This window comes from Lycium barbarum, chromosome 1 (assembly GCF_019175385.1).
Source record: "Lycium barbarum isolate Lr01 chromosome 1, ASM1917538v2, whole genome shotgun sequence".
Taxonomy (NCBI): domain Eukaryota; kingdom Viridiplantae; phylum Streptophyta; class Magnoliopsida; order Solanales; family Solanaceae; genus Lycium; species Lycium barbarum.
Window position 1 is genome coordinate 152,946,077 of NC_083337.1, and position 18,521 is coordinate 152,964,597.

General features: G+C 36.2%; 2 protein-coding genes across 2 annotated transcripts; one reads left to right on the forward strand and one right to left on the reverse strand.

The window, feature by feature from the left end:
- Positions 1-5,609: 5,609 nt before the first annotated feature.
- Positions 5,610-8,233, forward strand: LOC132645015 (ATP synthase subunit epsilon, mitochondrial-like). Its single transcript, XM_060361750.1, has 2 exons — positions 5,610-5,889; positions 7,930-8,233. The coding sequence occupies exons 1-2, from the start codon at positions 5,706-5,708 to the stop codon at positions 7,956-7,958; spliced, it is 213 nt and encodes a 70-aa protein (XP_060217733.1). The 5' UTR covers positions 5,610-5,705; the 3' UTR covers positions 7,959-8,233.
- A 957-nt stretch (positions 8,234-9,190) lies between these two features.
- LOC132645008 (glutamate receptor 2.8-like) lies at positions 9,191-14,595 on the reverse strand. Its single transcript, XM_060361740.1, has 5 exons — positions 13,773-14,595; positions 11,145-12,487; positions 10,699-11,011; positions 10,105-10,511; positions 9,191-10,013 (listed from the first exon to the last, which is right to left on the reverse strand). The coding sequence occupies exons 1-5, from the start codon at positions 14,050-14,052 to the stop codon at positions 9,471-9,473; spliced, it is 2,886 nt and encodes a 961-aa protein (XP_060217723.1). The 5' UTR covers positions 14,053-14,595; the 3' UTR covers positions 9,191-9,470.
- Between the last annotated feature and the right edge of the window lie 3,926 nt (positions 14,596-18,521).

Sequence of the window (18,521 nt, forward strand, 5' to 3'; positions counted from 1 at the left end):
TTAACTCGGCCAACTTTGCAACAAAAATACCAACAATTATTTCAACAATATCGACAATCAATTCAAAACACATTCCGACGTTAACAACTTTTTTATACAAACTTTGACGACTTTCCATTTACGTTCAGTTCGTAATTGCTTACATATTCACATACTAATCCGCAACCATTCAAACACTACTCAAGAATGCTTCCAACATTCCGTACAATATTCAAAACAATTCAACCCAACTCCTTTCCACACGAAACTATACAAATACAACAAAAGCCGCAACAACACATTTCTATCTTTCAAATTCATGAACTACACTTAACAATTCACACGTTAGCAATGTTACTCCCGGAAACACAAGAAACAATATTAAAATCATATTGGCCTCCAAATCAGCCCGTAACCATTTCAACATCAACTTGAATTATCAAACTCTCATTCCCATCATAGAATACATAACAACAACAACCAAAATACTACATAAAAATTAACCCATCATTCCTACAACACACACACATACACGGCCACAATACTATATTTTCGGCCACAACATAACATCCATGTTTTTCATGATTTTCATTCAATTCTACATACTACAACATACATAAACCATCCCTAACATATAAAAGAAGATTAAATCTTACCTTTTTCCTTCAACTTCTCTCTTGGCTAAAGTTACTTCTTGCAAGAATAGATGTTTCTCTTGCTCCAACAAGTACTCCACTTTGCTAGGGACCTTCCAATTCGTAGGAAAATAATTTTTGAACAATTTTTCTCAAGGTTCTTCTTTTTTCCAAGTATGGCCGAATGGAGTGGCCTTTCTTTCTCAAGGTTTCTTGAACTTTCTTATGTTGGAAATGATAAATGATGACTTAGTCATCTTTTAACTAGTTATATTAAGCCTTCATTTGGGCCTAAGCCCACACCATGGTGGACGACCACACTTGGCCTTTTAATTCAAGCCCACCTTTTTTTTTTGTTTTGTAATTCATGAAAATTATTCCCCAAATTCCAAATTTGCCCTTAGCCTTCCTCCGTATTTCTATGATTCATCTTGCGAATTTCCCTTTTTACCCCTAGCCTTTCTTAATATTTCCACATCAATAACTTTCATAAACAACTTGCGTGCTAACAAGATAAAAAAATATAGCTTTGCTCTTAAATTCCCGCAATTATCTTGAATTATCCGAATACGTAAAATGCGGGATATAACAACATGCGCTGGTATCATCAGATCACACGCCGATTGATTGGCAACCCAGCTTTGCGTCCCCCTAGGGATGTAGGATATTCAGCACTCGCGGGGCAGTACGAGGCATTGGTAAGTTTATCGTATTTAGATTTATCTAATTTCATTAATTGTTACGTTTTAAAAATAAACTTTTTTGTTTCTATTAAACACAAATGCAGCTGGTGGCTGTACAACGTTTACGCATCTTGGGGATAGAGCATATGCCTTACCCTGGGCTTGCGGGGCTTGCCGCGGAGATGGTTAGGATTTCCGAGGATGGTATCCGCCAGGCAGGCGAGATTAGGCGCATGGCAGAGCCTGTTCCGAAGGCTAAGTATCAGGCAGCACCGGGGGCTCCCAGAGGAGGAGGCCGTGTTGGCAGAGGACGCCGTGCTGCCGGAGGACGCCGTGCGCGTAGAGGACTCGACGCTGCTGCCAGAGGACCTGGTGGTGGAGGACTGGTAGATGAGGCGGATGAGGCCGATCCCATTCCAGAGGGCGTTCACGGTCTAGTCCATCTGCAGCCCTTCCAGGCCGGTGGCAGCTCACCTGGAGACTCACCTACGTTTACGCCGACGCTCTTACTTGCTGAGATATCCGGGTCTTCATCACAGCCGAGCCATAATGCATACATGGAGGAGCGTGATAACGTTGATTGGGCGGCGTTACGCGCTTCATTAGCTGATGAGCGGCCTGTGAGGAATTTAGAGGGAGCCCGGATTCTTGACTTTGATGAGTTTTTGATCCCGGTTAGTATTTAAAATACTTATTTGTTCATTTAAATTATTTCTTATATATATAGATAGATAGATAGATAAAATTCATTATTTAGTAATATTTTATATTTTAGGATTCGGCGCCAGCGGGTCCATTAGAGCCACCCACTCAGCCTGCCGAGGCAGAGGTGTCTTCTCATGAGACTACCGAGGCGCATGTAAGTTTTTTACTGAAAACTAATTTTATTCAATATAAGTTCAATATTTAATATACATATTTGATCATTTAAAGTACTTATTATTTCATTTTTTTCATATTTTAGGATTCGGCGCCAGCGAGTCCATCCGAGTCACCCACTCAGCCATTTTCTCATGGGTCTGCCGAGCCAGCAGTGTCTTCCCATATGACTACCGAGCCACAGGTAAGCTTTTTATTAAAATTTATTTTATTCAATATAAGGTAAATGTTTATTTAATTTTTATAACCTTTACTTGGACTTCGAACAGCATCTCGTCCAGGAGACTACCTCATATTCACCATCACACCCATCTCAGGAGGCTACAGACCCATCTCGGGAGCCTTCTCAGGCGCCCGTTGACACACAGGTTTGATTAAATAAATAACGTTAATGTATTCAACATAAATAAGAAATGGTACTAATATTTATATATTTTTCAGGTTCATCCTTCGGCGCCTGCGGTGGCGACTCCCGACGAGGAAGAGGTCCAATTTCTAGACCCAGCTCAGCCTGAGGTTCTGAGCGTGCCAGCGGGACAAGATCCCAAGAAGAAGCACGTTCTAGTTAAGGGCGCAAGGGCTAGGGGAAGAGGAGATGATCATGACTTGGAGCGCCCGGTTATTAAAAGAAAAAAGGGCGACGGAGACGATGGCGAGGGTGGTGGGGATGGTATGAGCCTTAGGCCTAGGGATAGTCTCTGGCATACTACATGTGGGACCCATCCTCGATAGTGTATATACATTAGTGTTGTACAATTTATCGTAAATATTATACATTTTTTGCATATTTATAAATATTATCATTAGTCTTTATTATTGATAATAAAAAAAAACGTGACGCATTCGAAATAAAGTTAAGCATTAATTTAAAAATAAGACGAAACCCTAAAAGATAAATAACTTAAAGCTAATGACTACAAGTCTTCAAACAAAAAAGGACTTTGAGCACTTTTCAACTATTAAAACGACAATTCAAAGTATCACGTATTCTTGATGTCAGCCTATTTTATTAATTGTACAAATATAATTTGAGTTCTATATAAAATATTGAAGTTTCGGAGTCTTAAAGCATGATTAATATACGGCTAAACTACGTAAAAAAGATAAAATTACGTAATAAGGGAAGAATGGAAAGGGGAACTTGTGAGTCTATGGAGTCCTATAACGCAGTAAAATCATGCGTTATACGCTGGATCGTATTCCGTATAGCGCATTATTTTACTGCGTTATAGGACTTAACGGGTCCGTCTCCGTTAGTGCTATAGCGCAGTAAAATACTGCGCTATAGGTACTTTTGTAACTTTTTTTTTGTTGGGGCATTTTGGTTCAAAATGTTTTTTTTGAGCCATTTTGGTTCCGGACTCATTTTACAGTAACAAGAAGTCAACAACAACATATCGTGAGATCTCAGACAGTGGGGTCTGAAAAGGATACAGATTACTAAGATCTTACCTTTTTTTTTTTTTTTTTGGAAGATAGAGAGGCTATTTTCGATAGATCTTATGCACAAAAATAAATAATTTAAAGCAATATATATATATAAAACATCCATGACAAAATATATGAAAAACATGATAAAGCTGAGTGAAAAGGAGAGCCGTAACTATCGCAAAATAATACGATAATCGGAATACAAGGAATAACATATAGTATATAAGTAATAGAAATCGAAAGATAAGAAACTACAAGAATAATACTATGACTACTAATATGAATGGATATTACTTGATTACTTACTAAACTTCTATGCTAATCTGTGTCCTCCATACCTCCTACTAAGGTCATGTTCTTGTTAAACTGAACTAGCACCATATCTTGTCTAATTACCTCTCCTCAGCACTTCTTTGGCTTGCCCTCTGTCCACAACTAACCTCTCACACCTCTGCACTGGGGCATCGGTGCATCTCCTTTGCATATGGCCGAACCATCTCAGCCTGGCTTCCTACATCTTATTCTCCACCGAAGCCACTCCCATCTTGTCTGAATCTTTTCATTTCTAATTCTATCTCGCTTAGTATGCCCACGTATCCAAAGCAACATCCTCATTTCCGCAACTTTCATTCTCTGAACGTGAAAGTTCTTGAATGGCCAATGCTCCACCCCATATAACATAGTCAGTCTAACCACCATTTTGTAAAACTTGCCGTTAAGTTTTGGTGGCACTTTCTTATCACACAAGACCCCGAATGCGGGCCTCCATTTCATCCACTTTTCCTCAATTAGATGTCTGACATAATCGTCAATCTCTCCATTTCCTTGGATAATAGATCCAAGATGCTTGAAACTTCCTTTTTTTGAATGGCCTGTACTTCCACGTTAGCTTCATGTATTATGTTACTGAATTGCACTCCATGTACTCCATCTTGGTCCTACTCGACCTGAATCCTTTAGACTTCAGAGTGTGTCTCCAAACCTCTAGCTTAGTGTTAACTCTGCTACGAGTCTCATCAATCAGAAGAGATAAAGCTTTCTCCATCCATTTGTATCGCTTTTTCCACAAGTTTTCTAATTGCTAGCACTAATGGGACAAAGTACATACAAGAAACTTTTGTTCCGCTAAGGAGGAGGGGTACACGTGATCCAAAGCTAAGACTCCCTCCATTCCATAATAAGTGGTGTTTTAGGCTTTTCGTTTTGTTTCAAAATAAGTGGTGTTTTAGGATTTCAAGAAGAAATTGATCTTATTCTTCCAAACTTACCCTTATTTATAATCAAGAATCATTAAATAACTTTTCTTTTTTTAGGCATTAATTAGGAGTAAGTTAATAAAAACACTTACTCGTAAGCAATTTCTTAGGAATGTGCATAAACTAAAAACACTTTTTATTATGGAATGGAGGGAGTAATAGGGACAAATCTATTCTAGAATTTAGTCAAAGGGTAAATATAAATTTCCCATGGTACGTAAGTAGAGTGGGTTCATAGTTAGAGAGAAATGAAAATGTACCATTGTGTTTGAGGGTAGGTTCAAATAGTCCCTTAAGTATGCATTGAACAATTTTAGTTTTTTAAGTTTATTGAACTTTGTCCGTTACATATGAAGGAAATTATGAAAAAAAAAAGTTTTAACCATAACCACTAGGAAAGTCCCATCAAATTATAAAATATGCAACTCAAAAGCTGCACTGAGCACCAAATAAATATAAAAATTAGCAAAAATTACACCTCAAAAGTTGCAATAAACTCTAAAAATAAATAAAAGCTAGTAGAAACTATAAAAAATGTACCTCTAAGTATGGGCTTCTGATGGTTTTTTTTTACAATTTCCCTCAAATCTAACAAATATAGTCCGGTAAATATTTCATTGAGGCTAATAGTGTTACTAACTTTTAACATATTTAAAGGACTAAAATTATTCAGTGCATACTTAAACGACTATTTTGAACCTACACTAAAATATAAAGGACCATTTTTGTTAATTATACATTTCCAAGTATTGACAGGGTCTTGAGCGTAGGTCTCAGGTACTCATCTCATCTGTGACAAAGAAAAACGCAGCGAGAAAGAGAAAGTGAAAACAACACAGAGAATGGCTTCAAACGCAGCGGCGCCGTTTTGGAGGTCAGCAGGGATGACTTACATAACATACTCAAACTTATGCGCCAATCTGGTCAGAAAGTGCCTTAAAGAACCTTACAAATCCGAAGCTTTGAGCCGTGAGAAGGTCCATTATACCATCTCCAAATGGGCTGATGGCAAGCCTCAGAAACCTAGTAAGCCATCTCTCTTTGTTTCCCTTTTCCCCTTTCAATCAGGAAATTTTAAAGTTCAGTTCAGATCTTTTGTTTCCTTATTTTATGTGTTGATTCAAGTTAATGTTTCATTAATTGCTTTATTATTAGTGATATTCTTTTCATTCTAGGGATTCAAAAATGAATTTAACTCGCATATTTGTTTTTTGTTTTTTAAATGTGATTAATAGGCCTGCATTTCTAAATCTAGGGCTTTATGTTCATATGGGAGTATGCAATGAGATTCATGTTAATATTATACTATCAATTTTGTTGCATATCTGGCGCAATTGTTCTCTAAACCGTTCTACTCCCAGTCCCAATTTATGTGGCACAGTTTGGATTTCGAGAGTCAAATCTGTTAATTTTGACGTGAATTCCGACAAAGAATCTTTAAGTTTTTTGATATGAAATTTACATATTTGAAAACTACGTAAAAAGTACTAAAAGTCACAATAATTGACAATTCAAAATATTTAAAAGACATATATTATGGTTTAAAAAAAAAAAACTTATTTGAATCTCGAAATCCGATAGGTGCCACATAAATTGTGACGGAGGAAGTATTAATCAAGAGGAGATTTCCTCAATTTCTCGCTAGAATCAGTTGGACAATATGCGTATCTAATAACTAGGCAGAGAGCATTAATTTCTTTTGTTTGAAAATGTCCATCTTTAGCTCCTAGACATGAAAATGTTCTGATTAAGCTCTTGTACTGACGAAATAGATAACCAAGTACTTGAAACGAAAATGATTTTAGTGGTTTATCCAGTCGAGTTGCCCTTTTGGTGGATTATGAAAGCTTTTACTCGTTCTGACTTGCATGTGGATATCCACTAAAACTTTGAATGGTTGATAATTAACGTGGGCAGACTTTGTGGTGCTGAGAATCATACTTATTTAGAATTTGCAGATGCTTTCTGTGCTGTTTGTCTCTCTAAATTGCTTGTCTGAACTCTGAACTCATTCAACTCGTTCACTGCCTTCAAATATTCCCCAAGTTGTGGTTGTCTAGTGTTGATCATTTGTTTAAGAAAAGTCCACTGGCTTGCTTACTATTCCTGTGCTCTTTCTTGATTATCCCACTCCTCTTTTAAAAGGTTAATCTTTCCTCACTTCTAATCGCTTATGTAAAGTGTGCATCTTGATATCATTTTATACAATTTCATCATACCTTTGTAGTCTCAACATTTTAAGATGAAATGTTTCATGACATAATTTGTTTCATCTCTTTTCCCTTTTCTAAAAAAGTGTTTCCTTTCGTTTCCTTTGTCCTTAGTACAAGGTTGGAATTTGAACTGCCAATCTTTAAAAGCTAAATGTCTTATGTTTTTTTATAGTTGGGTTCACTTGTCCCCAAGAGATTCCCCTGTTACCTTTATGAACTTTATCAACTCCTTAGCTCCTAACTAGACATGTACTGGAGATGATAAGTTCCTTTTGCTACTCTACTTCTGCAACTACTATGCATCCACTTGATGCCAGCAATGAAATTACTTACTTCATCCAAAAAAAAAAAAAAAAAAAAAAAAAAAAAAAAAAAAAAAGAAGGTCAGAATTTGAACTGGAAGTTGGACTCATTAAGAGAAATTGGAAGAAGTGGAGGATCATTATAATGACAGCACGGGTCACTGCTGATTAATATCAATGTATACGATTCTGTATCAAAATAAAAATAAAAAAATCAATGTACACGATTGATGTACAGAGATGCTTCTGTTTGTGTTTATACACGTTCTTTAACTGGAATACCTCTCACACATGACAAAGTCATAAACAAATGAATTGTGGTAAATAGGAATTTAGCTTTTTTGTGTCTCCTTTGTATCTTTAAGAAATGTCATGTCTGCATTGTCATGTGATGTATGCACTTCTGAAAATATTAATTCCATTTTTCTACATACGTTTCTTTTTTTAATGTTTTAGATGAGGGGATGGGGCATGGAGGATGTTATTTGCTCTATTGTCTTATAACCGTGCTTTCTGCTTACTGATAAACATTTCTGCTGGTTTTTTAACAGCCATCCGCTCAGATTCTCCTGAAGAATGAGAACAAGGTTGGATCTCAGGGTTTATTTCTTCTCTCAACTGAATTTTGTACTGTCCTAGCATTGTGTATGGTGCTCGTCTGGCGGAGCTTGCATAAAACATTGATATGCTAATAATATAGCCAATAGACCTTGATTTATACTTGTTGGATGCGATTGTGATAATTGTTTTTTTAGAACCTGCTTCTGTTGTCAAGTGACTTATTTCCTGTTTTCAAAGGAAACTTGTCCGGGCTATCATAATGTATCAATCTCAATGTTCACCTGGTTAATTTAACTCACTGAGCCTTTGAAGATTCTCTTGGAACATAAGAGAAAATAATTACCTTGGTCATCTAAGCATACTTGTGAGTTGCTTCCTGTGTTCCAAGTTAATAAAAAGGGGTAAGAAGGAAGAAGAGGGTAGAGTGGAATTGTTTTATGCTTTATCTCTTATGAGTTTGAACTAAAAACCTAAAACTAATGCAGGTTACCATTTTTTTTATTTTTTTAAATACAAAACTAAAACTAATGAAAAAATTACCTATACAACTTGCATCCAAAATAATTATCGAAACCAAATCTTCTAAATTTAAATGCTAGCGCCACCTTAAAATTCATGGTTTGAATTTTGCACTCTTTCCTTTGTTCATTACTCCAATATAATGCTTTGGAAATATGTTTGAGGCTTGCTAGAATATGTTAATGCACGACCACGAGGTCTTTGGTCTACACGCGATGCTTGGGTTATACGCATGTCACGGGTTCGAATCCATGTGACCTACAAAAAGCTAGTTAAGTGGAGTTGGGTAGAAGGATGAGTCCATCATTCACCGATTTTCAAACCGTGGGCCACTGGCCATTAGGGATATATTGGTTATCAAGAAAAGCATATGTTAATGCACGACCATGACAGATAGCTCGTAGCTCATACGTGGTAATCTCCTCGAACCAGCCGTACTTAGCTCGCTAAGCGCGCTGCATCAGCAAACCTATGTAGTTTTCTCTCTCTGTCTGTCTTGTCCCGAACAACTTGGAGTTGAATTATTTAAGACATTTAAAGTAAATATATACTCCCTTCGGTTTCAATTCGTGTGAATCCATTTGACTGGGCACAAAGTTTAAGAAACAAGAGAAGGCTTATAAACTTGTAGTGCTAAATGAGTCGCATATATTTTGTGTGACTATAAATTATTGCATAAAGATAAATTATTTTCAAATATAGAAAGAGGTAATTCTTTTTGGCAAAGACTAATAAGGAAATAAGTTGACTTAAATTGAAACGGAGGGAGTATTACTCTTCCTTTTAAATCTTTTTTATTTTTTTTAACTGGTACTATTAAACTCTTCCTCTTAAATCTTGATACAAATACTATGGCCAAGAGCGCCAAAATATCCTCTTAAATCTTGCCTGTCTACCTAAACTCTTGATACAAATATTATGGCCAAGGTGATAATGTAGCCTCGTCTAACTTTTCTAGCGCTTGCGCATCAGTATACAATCTATCCTGGGCTGTTCATAATTGTATTAGCAGTTATATCTGCCATCTCACTTCATTTGTAATGGGTTCTTGAACTGGAGTTCCAGGTTCTGTTGTAGAGAATCCTTCATATGGAGGTGATGCAGTTCTTTCTGGGCTTTGTGAAGGAAGGTAGGACAATGTTTCAGGGGAAGCTGCATTTGCTGCAAACAGTGTAGTCATTTGGCTTTCATTGCCTTCGCCCAACATTTCTGACTTAGAATCAGGTTTCACTTTCTCTTCATCGAAGACCTTTGCTATGGCAGAAAGCTTTTGTCTTATTGAGTCATCAGTCGTTAAGATTTCCTTATTCTGATAAAGGAAGATGAGGAAGAATATGAGAAGAGCGGAACCTGCTGATACACCAGCTATGAGGAAAAGGCCCTTAAAACTATCTAGCGTGAGGCTATCAGATGTTATAGCCATTCCGTCTTTCTGTGAACAATCTGTTTCATTCCCAAAGTATTTCTGTATTACATTATTCATAAACTCTCCCTCCATCACCCTCAAGACTGCTCTTGAGATGTCAGGTACCAAAGGTGACCCTTTTGGAAAGACCTGCAAGAAATTTTGGAGAAAAAATGAATTAGATTGGGTAAAATAGATTCAGTTATGGAACCTTTCCAATTAAAGATGCGGAGAATCTTACGAATCCAAAGCCAGCAGTCTTGTAAGTCTGACCGACCATAATATACTTCCTGCAGTACTTCTTGAGAAAGAGTCTGAGATAAGGAAGTTCATCAATAATTGCACCAACACCTCCATTTTTACTTCCTTTTGAAAGCGCATCATTATACTCTTCCAATGTGGTATAACTTTTGAACTTGGAGCTATCAAATTTCATGCGCTTCAAGACATCTTTGACAAAGGAACCCTCTTGATACCCAACATATTCTCCATTCTTAATGAGATCATTGAGGTCTGTTATCGTAGGTTGGAGCTGTTGTACCGTTAACATAGATGTTAAGCTGGCCGTGTAACTTGATGTCAGTACCAGAACCACGAAAACCCACACAATCATCACAAATCTTGTTAAGTTACTTTTTACCTGCTCTCCTGTAACAAGCAGCCATATATATGATTTTCTATGCTTAGTTGTAACCTCTGCATCTTCTTGATGCCATTCTAATACATTTTAATTACTTCACCAAAAAAAAAAAGCAGCCATATATATGATTGGTTAAGAAACAAAGAGAAATCCTAAAGCTTTCATATAGAATTTGGTTTTGAGTTAGAGACTTACTATGAGCAAAAACGAGAGTTGAGAAGGAAAACCAGAATATAATCCCAACTTGCTTGCATTTGGGTCCTCGAAACTCTTTGTTTACACGATGTTCGAGTATCCAAACCACAAAACCAATGAAGAAGAAGAATGCTCCAGTTGTTATCCAAAGCTCGCTCTTTAGAGGTTTCAAGAAAATCCAAATATTCTTCCTGTCATCATCCTTTACTGGCACTACTATTGAAATACCCGACTCCGTAAAAGGTAACGTAAAATCCACATACTCGGATCGGTTTGCTAAAATGGTCACATCACCTACAACTGCATCATATTCCTGTTCAAGGCAAACAATGATTAATTAAGTATTTATGGTTGGTTTCCTCAGCCAAAGCAAAAGCAAAAAGTAGATAAGAAAAGGCGCATGTATTCAGCCAAGGAGGTCAATTTACACAAGGATTTGGTGTTACCTTAGAAGAGACCTTTTTGACAAGATTATCGTAGTCTGGAGAAGTGGGGCTATCTGGTATTTGAAATGGAATAAATTCATAACGGAGAGCATACGGCAAAGATAAGATGACTTCTTTGAAGACATCTGCACAGAAACCAGTTGCAGTTACTGCTTGGGTTTTTGAATCTTTTTTCACTTCAATGAATTCGTTCATCCATCCTTTGGCAGGAACTCCGACCATTAACTTCTTCCCAGTTGTGGGTATTTCCCAGCCTTTCGGAACAATATGAGATTCACCGGGCCAAATTATGGCTCCTAGTTGCTTATTATTGCACTTAGCAGCTGTTTTAGGAACCATCTTCAGTTTACATGAAATTCCATCTTTCTCTGTCCAGAATCCAATTGTTCTCTCTGCTTTCCCAATTATATTCACAATCTCATATGGGGAAGGCTGCAATTCTCCATCAATGAGGCGGAAATCACCACTTAGACTTCTTTTTAGCGTTATGTTTTTCATAGAGTGAATGAGCAGAGATCCCAACTCTGAGGTTCCAAGTGCATCCAAGTCCGTTAAGTTCTTTCTAGTGTCTGCTTTCTTGAATTTTGGGATGGAAGTGCCACCCACCTTTTCTACTGCTATTGTTAATGCTTTGATTCCATCATACGCCCACAGCCCAAAAACATTGAGTTCTACTGTGTTCGTGTTCGGATACTCTTGACGAAATCTCCTTCTCCATCTCTTGGTGAAATCGATAAGCTCATTGGTTCTTGGAACATAAGGCTTTAGACCAATAACACCTTGCATTGATGACTCAATCACTGAATGATCTACCGAGTCCAGAAGACTCGTTAGCAGATCTGTGATGATCCATGCATATCCTTCGCTCATCATCCCGGCTTTGTTTGCGTTGAGGAAAAGGCTTTTGGCAAGTAATGGTCGCAAGTGCACAACGAAGACTCTGGTCTGCATAGTATTCAACTTGTATAGCTCCCTGAGGATTTGATCATCATTGGCTGAAGGAGAAATAACACTTCTATAGGAGACTAAAGTGCTGATTTCCAGTAAGGCATCAGTCAAATGTGGAACTATCCCGGTTCCATAGGCGCTATCCTCGTAGATGACTACAACCTCCCTCCAACCAAAGTTCTTAACAATTGCTGCAATGGCCTTAGTCTGGCTTGAAGAAGGAAGTGCTCCTCTGATGAAGTAGGGGTTTTCCTTGACTGTAAGTGAAGGACTTGTTGCTGGAGAAAGTATAGGGACTTTTACTCTCTTGCCTATGTCGATCACAAAATCAGTTTGTGTAGACGTTTGGGGTCCAAATATAGCTTGTACTTGGACATCCTTTAGCAAGTAAATGGCTGCAGACACAATTAGAGTATAAGAAGTTGTCTGAACATTCCTTCCAAAATAGCAAAACCAAAGGGAAACAAAAGAACTTTTTGGAAAAAGAGGACATATTGTGCAAAGAAGGCATGAATCACTTGCTACCGGAGTATATCTGACTCGTGAAGCAAAGAGAGTAAGATATTCTAGTTTTAACAATGGGCAACAAATGAAGTGTATGCTACCTATGGATGCAGTGTTTGGAAGACTTTTAGAAGAATGTTGAATGAATGTAGGGAGAATTTGAGCATAAAGGTGGGGGACGGGGCGAAAACTTCTTTCTGGGAAGATCAATGGATTGGTCATTGTAATCTCAGAACTTTGTTCCAAGGTTTACACATCATCAGTCCAAAAGAATGAAAAAATATCTCAAATGTGGACAGAACAAGGATGGAGTCTGGTGTTTAGAAGGGCATTGAATGACTGGGAAATAGGGAGAGTGTCAGATCTACTTTTGTTGCTTAATTCCTTCACTGGTACCACAAATATCTCAGACATTCCGATCTGGAAACTATGCAGCGAAGGGAGTTTCACTGTCAAGTCACTATACTAGGAGAAATACAAGGCTGTGAACCCATCACTGATTTGGCCACTGGAAATTTATCTGAAAAGTCAAAATGCCATATAAGGTTTCTGCTTTTGTTTGGTTAGTTTTGAAGAGGGCTTGTCTTACACAAGAGGCCTTACAAAGAAGAGGTCTACAGATATGCTCAAGATGTCTAATTTTGTGGGGAAAATGCAGAAACAAATGAGCATTTATTCCTTCATCGTGAGACAACTGCACATCTCTGGCACATGTTCTTTTGTATACTTGGGGTGAATTGGGTATTACCAAGATCAACTTTAGAACTCTTATGCAATTGGAAGAAGAAATGCACAAGAAGACTGGTGGCAAGCCATTCCAGCTTGTATTTGGTGGACAATGTGGAAGGGGAGAAACTCAAGACAATTTGATGATAGAAAACGCTATTCAGATAGTAAAAATGAAATGTCTTAGTCTCTTGTATTTTTGATGTAAACAAGATATAGAGGGGGGGATAGGAGATTTGGTAGGATTTCTAGGCAATATGTAAATTGTAATTTGACTTTTACCCCCAGGCCACTGCTTGTGGTTTTACTTGTAAAGTACCTTGAGCAGCAGTTGATATGCTGATACTCTTGGATGAAATACAAATGTTAGCTTATTCAAAAAAGAAGAAGATATTCTAGTTTAACAGAAGTAGTAAATCAATGAGCTAATATATATGCAGCTGAAGTTACCTGCAGATGCTGCTTCAACATCATCTTTGTTCGAATCATTCAAGTGAGGAACTATCCGAATGGCACTGCGACTAGCGGCATGGTAATCTTCAAGTGCCAGTAAGATACATGTGTGCATTACTTTTGCCACATCTGTTTTCAGATCAAGAATTATGCCCACATCCACTTCTACAACACCAGTTTCATCTTCACCTCTTATTGGGGTTATGTAGTGGTAAAAGCTAATGATGGAGACTAATTGAATCAAGAATATAAGCAAGTGGCATTTTGGAGATTGCATTTGAAAGACTCTGGGTAGGTAGTTTCAGAGTTTTCCTTATATAAAAAAAGGTAGTTTCAGAGTTTGACAAGGAGTTGTGCAAGTAACTACCTTGCAAAGATGTCCTCTACAGCTCTCACAATGGGAGGCTCTGGATATATAGCTTCCGAATCAGGGAGTTCTATAGACTTCGATCAGTAAAGACCTTGACTAATAAAAGTCCAAACCATAATTAATGTAGAAGGAAAGGACAAAGTTGAAGTTAATGTTTCTGTTCTCCTGTTGCTAACGTTTGGTGGGGGCATTTGAACAATGTGTTGGAAAAGTCTTTAGAGATATTTCTGAGGTATAGTCCGTGCAAAACAAAAGTAGTAGTTAAAAATTTCGGTTTTTGTGAATCTACAATTCTAAAAGATTAACCCGACAAGTTTTACATAAGAAGCCGAGAAGTTTCCCGGAACAAATTTACTCCAAAAAAAAAAAAAAAAAAGTTTCCCGGAACAAATTTTGGTGATGGATTGATATTGCAGTGTAGGTACAGAGAAAGGAATCCTCAATGCTTTCATATCAATAGGGAAGTCTAGCTTTCTGGGCAACGCAATTATTTGGTTATGTTCGAATTTATACACACACCAGGGTTAACTTACATGCATTCTTACTTCATTACATTACTCAACTATACTAAGTTTATATGGTTTGGTGTCTTAACACTTATTAGTGCGGTAAATATTTATCCAAAGTAGTAGAAGTCATTGCCTCTCAACTTACCTTCTAATTTAGGCTGCCATGCACCATATATATGTTTTTGGGCGTGTTTGGCAGTAAGGAAAATGTTTTTTTTAATGAAAAATTAGGTGATTTTCTTGTTTATTTTCTAGTGTTTGGTAAGTATACAAAAGATATTGTTCCAAGAGCATTTATATATAATCTAAGAAAACACTATGGAGTAGAGAGTGAGAGTGGAGGGGGTGGGGTGGTCAACATGTGAGAGTTGGGGTTGGGGAGGAGACAATGACGATTGAATGTCATTTATGGAACTTGGTTTCCTTATTCTTATAAGGAAAATCATTTATCTCATATTTAAAAAACTTGTTTTCCTAGAAAAAATATTTTCAAAATCATTGTGGCTAACCAAACGTAAAGGAATTGAAAAATATTTTCAAAAAATGTTTTCCCTCGGTCGTACCAGAGTCTTTTAACTTACGCGTTTTCAGTAAACTGTATGCACATCAAACAGCGAAAAAGGCCCACCATTCCGTCTCTTAGTTATGCATGGAATGAGTAATACAATTAGCAGTCGAAGTCAAGAAGTAGACTGTAGACGCTGCATTGGTTGGGCGTTGGAGATGATTAATGCAATTAGCAGTCGAAGTCAAGAAGTAAACGGTAAACACTGTGTCAGTTGGGTCTTGGAGATGGTTAAAGCTCATTGCCTCATTTGTAATAGGAAGCTGCTTAGTAAGTTGCCTATATCATGTTGAAATGAACATGTATATTGACTGATTTTCTTACCTGCAGTAGTGGTCCTAAATCATTCCTAAATCATTCATTATTTATGTTTCATAATTATGGTGATTGCGATCTGCTGTTGTTCGTATCTTCCTACTTCCTAGCACCTCCATAATAAATTCAGTAAAACATTTTGTCTCTGTGTTTAAGAGAACCTTTTAACCGTCTTGGCCAATCAAAGCAGTCCCTAAAATCACCTTCTTTTAGCGTATAAATGAAGGCCATTAGCTTTTTGGAGAAATTGGTAATTTAAGTGGTAGAAATGGATGAAGGAGAAGAGAAATGGTGGATGTTATACAAATGTAAGGGACGTATATAACACCACTCAGAACAATTTTGGGATCTTCGTATTAAGGGGTATTAGTTTTACTCTATACAACAAGGGAAGTAAGAGGACGTTCGTAAAGTTGAAAAGTGTAAATGATTTTTTGAGGATTTTAAGGTATAATTTTTGTATTTATTCGATCTTGTGGTCTTAAACAAACTATGATATTTAACTGTACAATGAAAAATTTAAAGCTAAAAACATTCAAGATATAAAACTGTGTGTCTTTTTTGAAAGTGATTAAAATGAAAAGAGTATCATATAAAAAGATTGGGCTTCCCCTTCTAGTCGTATCATATAATTGTCTGAAGTTAATATTTTCAGTTGCAGCATGTTTGATTTTATTAACAAGATGATGCTTTTTTTCTTATTTAATAACCATATTAATGGTCTAACATAAAAAATCATGTCATTTATAGATTAAAAAAAAATAATCAAGAAATGATAATTAAACATAACACTTAGTTAATAACTAATAAAGTATGGTAGAGTTTTTAACAATAAACCAAAACTTAAGAAGTTTAAATAGTTGTTTTGTACTCAATAATGTAATTATCATTAATGTTAGTATTTGAAACAATGACGAAATATCGAAAAATTTGTTATAAAATATATATATGAATGTCCATAGAGTCTAGATTTTCCACATGTCCTAAAAAGAATAGGTACATGTACATTTGGTGGCATGTATGAAATAAAGAAAATGAAGCAAGGTACATGTACATTTGGTGGCATGTATGAAATGAAGAAATGAAGCAACACAAGTTTGATTTTAACTCTTGGTGTTGTCATTGATGACTTCATCAAGAGATTTACCATCTCTATAAATAGATGGTTAAGTTCTCAATTTGTAAGGGATATAAACAAGAAGTGAATACAATCTCTCTCTCCTTTCTACAAAGTTATTAGTTTGCTTCTCTTGTTTATTTCCAATTATATAGTTTTATAACACGTTATCAGCACGAGACTCTACCACTATTAATTGGATTCCAATAGATTGACGAGTTGCTCTTTTGATTGGGGTATGATACTGATCCGAACACTCTGTCTACGAAAACCTTTTGATGAGGAAGGTTTGCACTTTGAATTCATAGCTTTATTACTCAACCTCAAAGGAAAGTAATTGAGATGTAAGTATTTTTCTGTCACGTAAATTTATGGCTACATATACCTCAAATAAGTCTGGTAGATTTATTGATTATGTTATTATATATATGTTAATGACTTCAATATTTTCTTATTACAATAAGTTGCACAAATGCTTTTTGAATATAGCTACTATCTGTATCTATTCTTGTTAATCATGGAATTTTAACTACTGGACAACACGGAAGTTTAGTTTGTAATGATCCAGATATGTAATATTTAAATTATCTTAATCATGTTTTTTATGATAATTTTTAATTTATGCCTATGTCACATGAAGTGATAATATTATCATAAGCATATTGTGATTACAATTGAAGATATGTTAGAGAAAAATACTCTACGTTATGTGGATACCTTGATTTGCTCCTGAAGTAGCAACATCTTAAAAGAGGTATTAAGCTATCATAATTTGATATGCTCAGAACACACAGAGATGATTTTGTTCTATTCCTGAAGAATGAGAACTTTTGATAAATGTTACAAATACATATCCATTCCCTGAAGTGAATGTGATAATATGTAGCAACGCCTATAAATATAAACGTGCATTTGATTGTGAAAATATCATGATCCATCTCTAGAAGAGATAATTATTTATTTACAAGTATCATGACACTAGCAATGTCCAAATAATATCTGATTATGATAAATAAATTGAAGTCTTTTGAAGATGTTATATATGATAATACCATTCATCGTAGATCGTAATTGGTACGATCGGAACACTGTATTAGACCTGAAGTTTACTAACAATAAAAATGGTTATCATATTGAGACTACAAATGATCGGAATATTAAATATCTTCAAGTTACTATGGGTAAGAAATACACAAGTGCAATGTTACCCGAGCATGATGAGATCACATACCACGATAAACCAGAAGTTTATTGATATACAATTTTATGCAATACTAAACCAGAAGTTTATTAAAAGAAATAGCACTCGTCATAGTAAACTTGAAGTTTACGGGTACAGATAATTTTATCAGTTGACAAGACCATTTTGATCGTCCTGATTTAAATCTGATGTGCTAATTGAGTATTAAAACATATTGAAGAACTAGAAGATTCTTTAAGAATTTGTTTGTGTTGCTTGTTCTCATGATAAGTTGATTACACCAGCTAATGTTGGGACTGAATCCCCAAAATTTTGAAAAATATAAAAGGTGAATGTGGGCCCCTTCACCTATAATGTGATGTCTTAAATAGATGCATCTATGAGACGGTCACATGTATGTTTATTGTCAACTGACAGTTTGACATTTACGAAGTTGCTTGCTCAAAATGATTGAGTTGGAAGCACAATTTTCAGAATATGTAATCAAGACAATCATCTTGATAATGCTGGTTTATATCTAAGTTGGTTTGGCATTAGATGCCTCCATAATACAGCTAAACCATTGCTTATGAGAACAGAGTTTCAGATGTTAGTCTGAGATATGATATATTGCATACAACAGCACTTGTATGCTTCAGATTAATAAATTTTGTTAAATTCTCCCCTCAT

What these genes read in the sequence shown, in the direction of transcription:
- LOC132645015 (XM_060361750.1), top strand. Translation starts at nt 5,706, where the DNA reads ATGGCTTCAAACGCAGCGGCGCCGTTTTGGAGGTCAGCAGGGATGACT. An exon ending in TGGCAAGCCTCAGAAACCTA is followed by an intron (nt 5,890 to 7,929) that starts GTAAGCCATCTC and finishes GTTTTTTAACAG; the next exon opens with CCATCCGCTCAGATTCTCCT.
- LOC132645008 (XM_060361740.1), bottom strand. Translation starts at nt 14,052, where the DNA reads ATGCAATCTCCAAAATGCCACTTGCTTATATTCTTGATTCAATTAGTC. An exon ending in TGTTGAAGCAGCATCTGCAG is followed by an intron (nt 12,488 to 13,772) that starts GTAACTTCAGCT and finishes TTGTGTCTGCAG; the next exon opens with CCATTTACTTGCTAAAGGAT. An exon ending in AGACTGCTGGCTTTGGATTC is followed by an intron (nt 10,014 to 10,104) that starts GTAAGATTCTCC and finishes AATTTCTTGCAG; the next exon opens with GTCTTTCCAAAAGGGTCACC.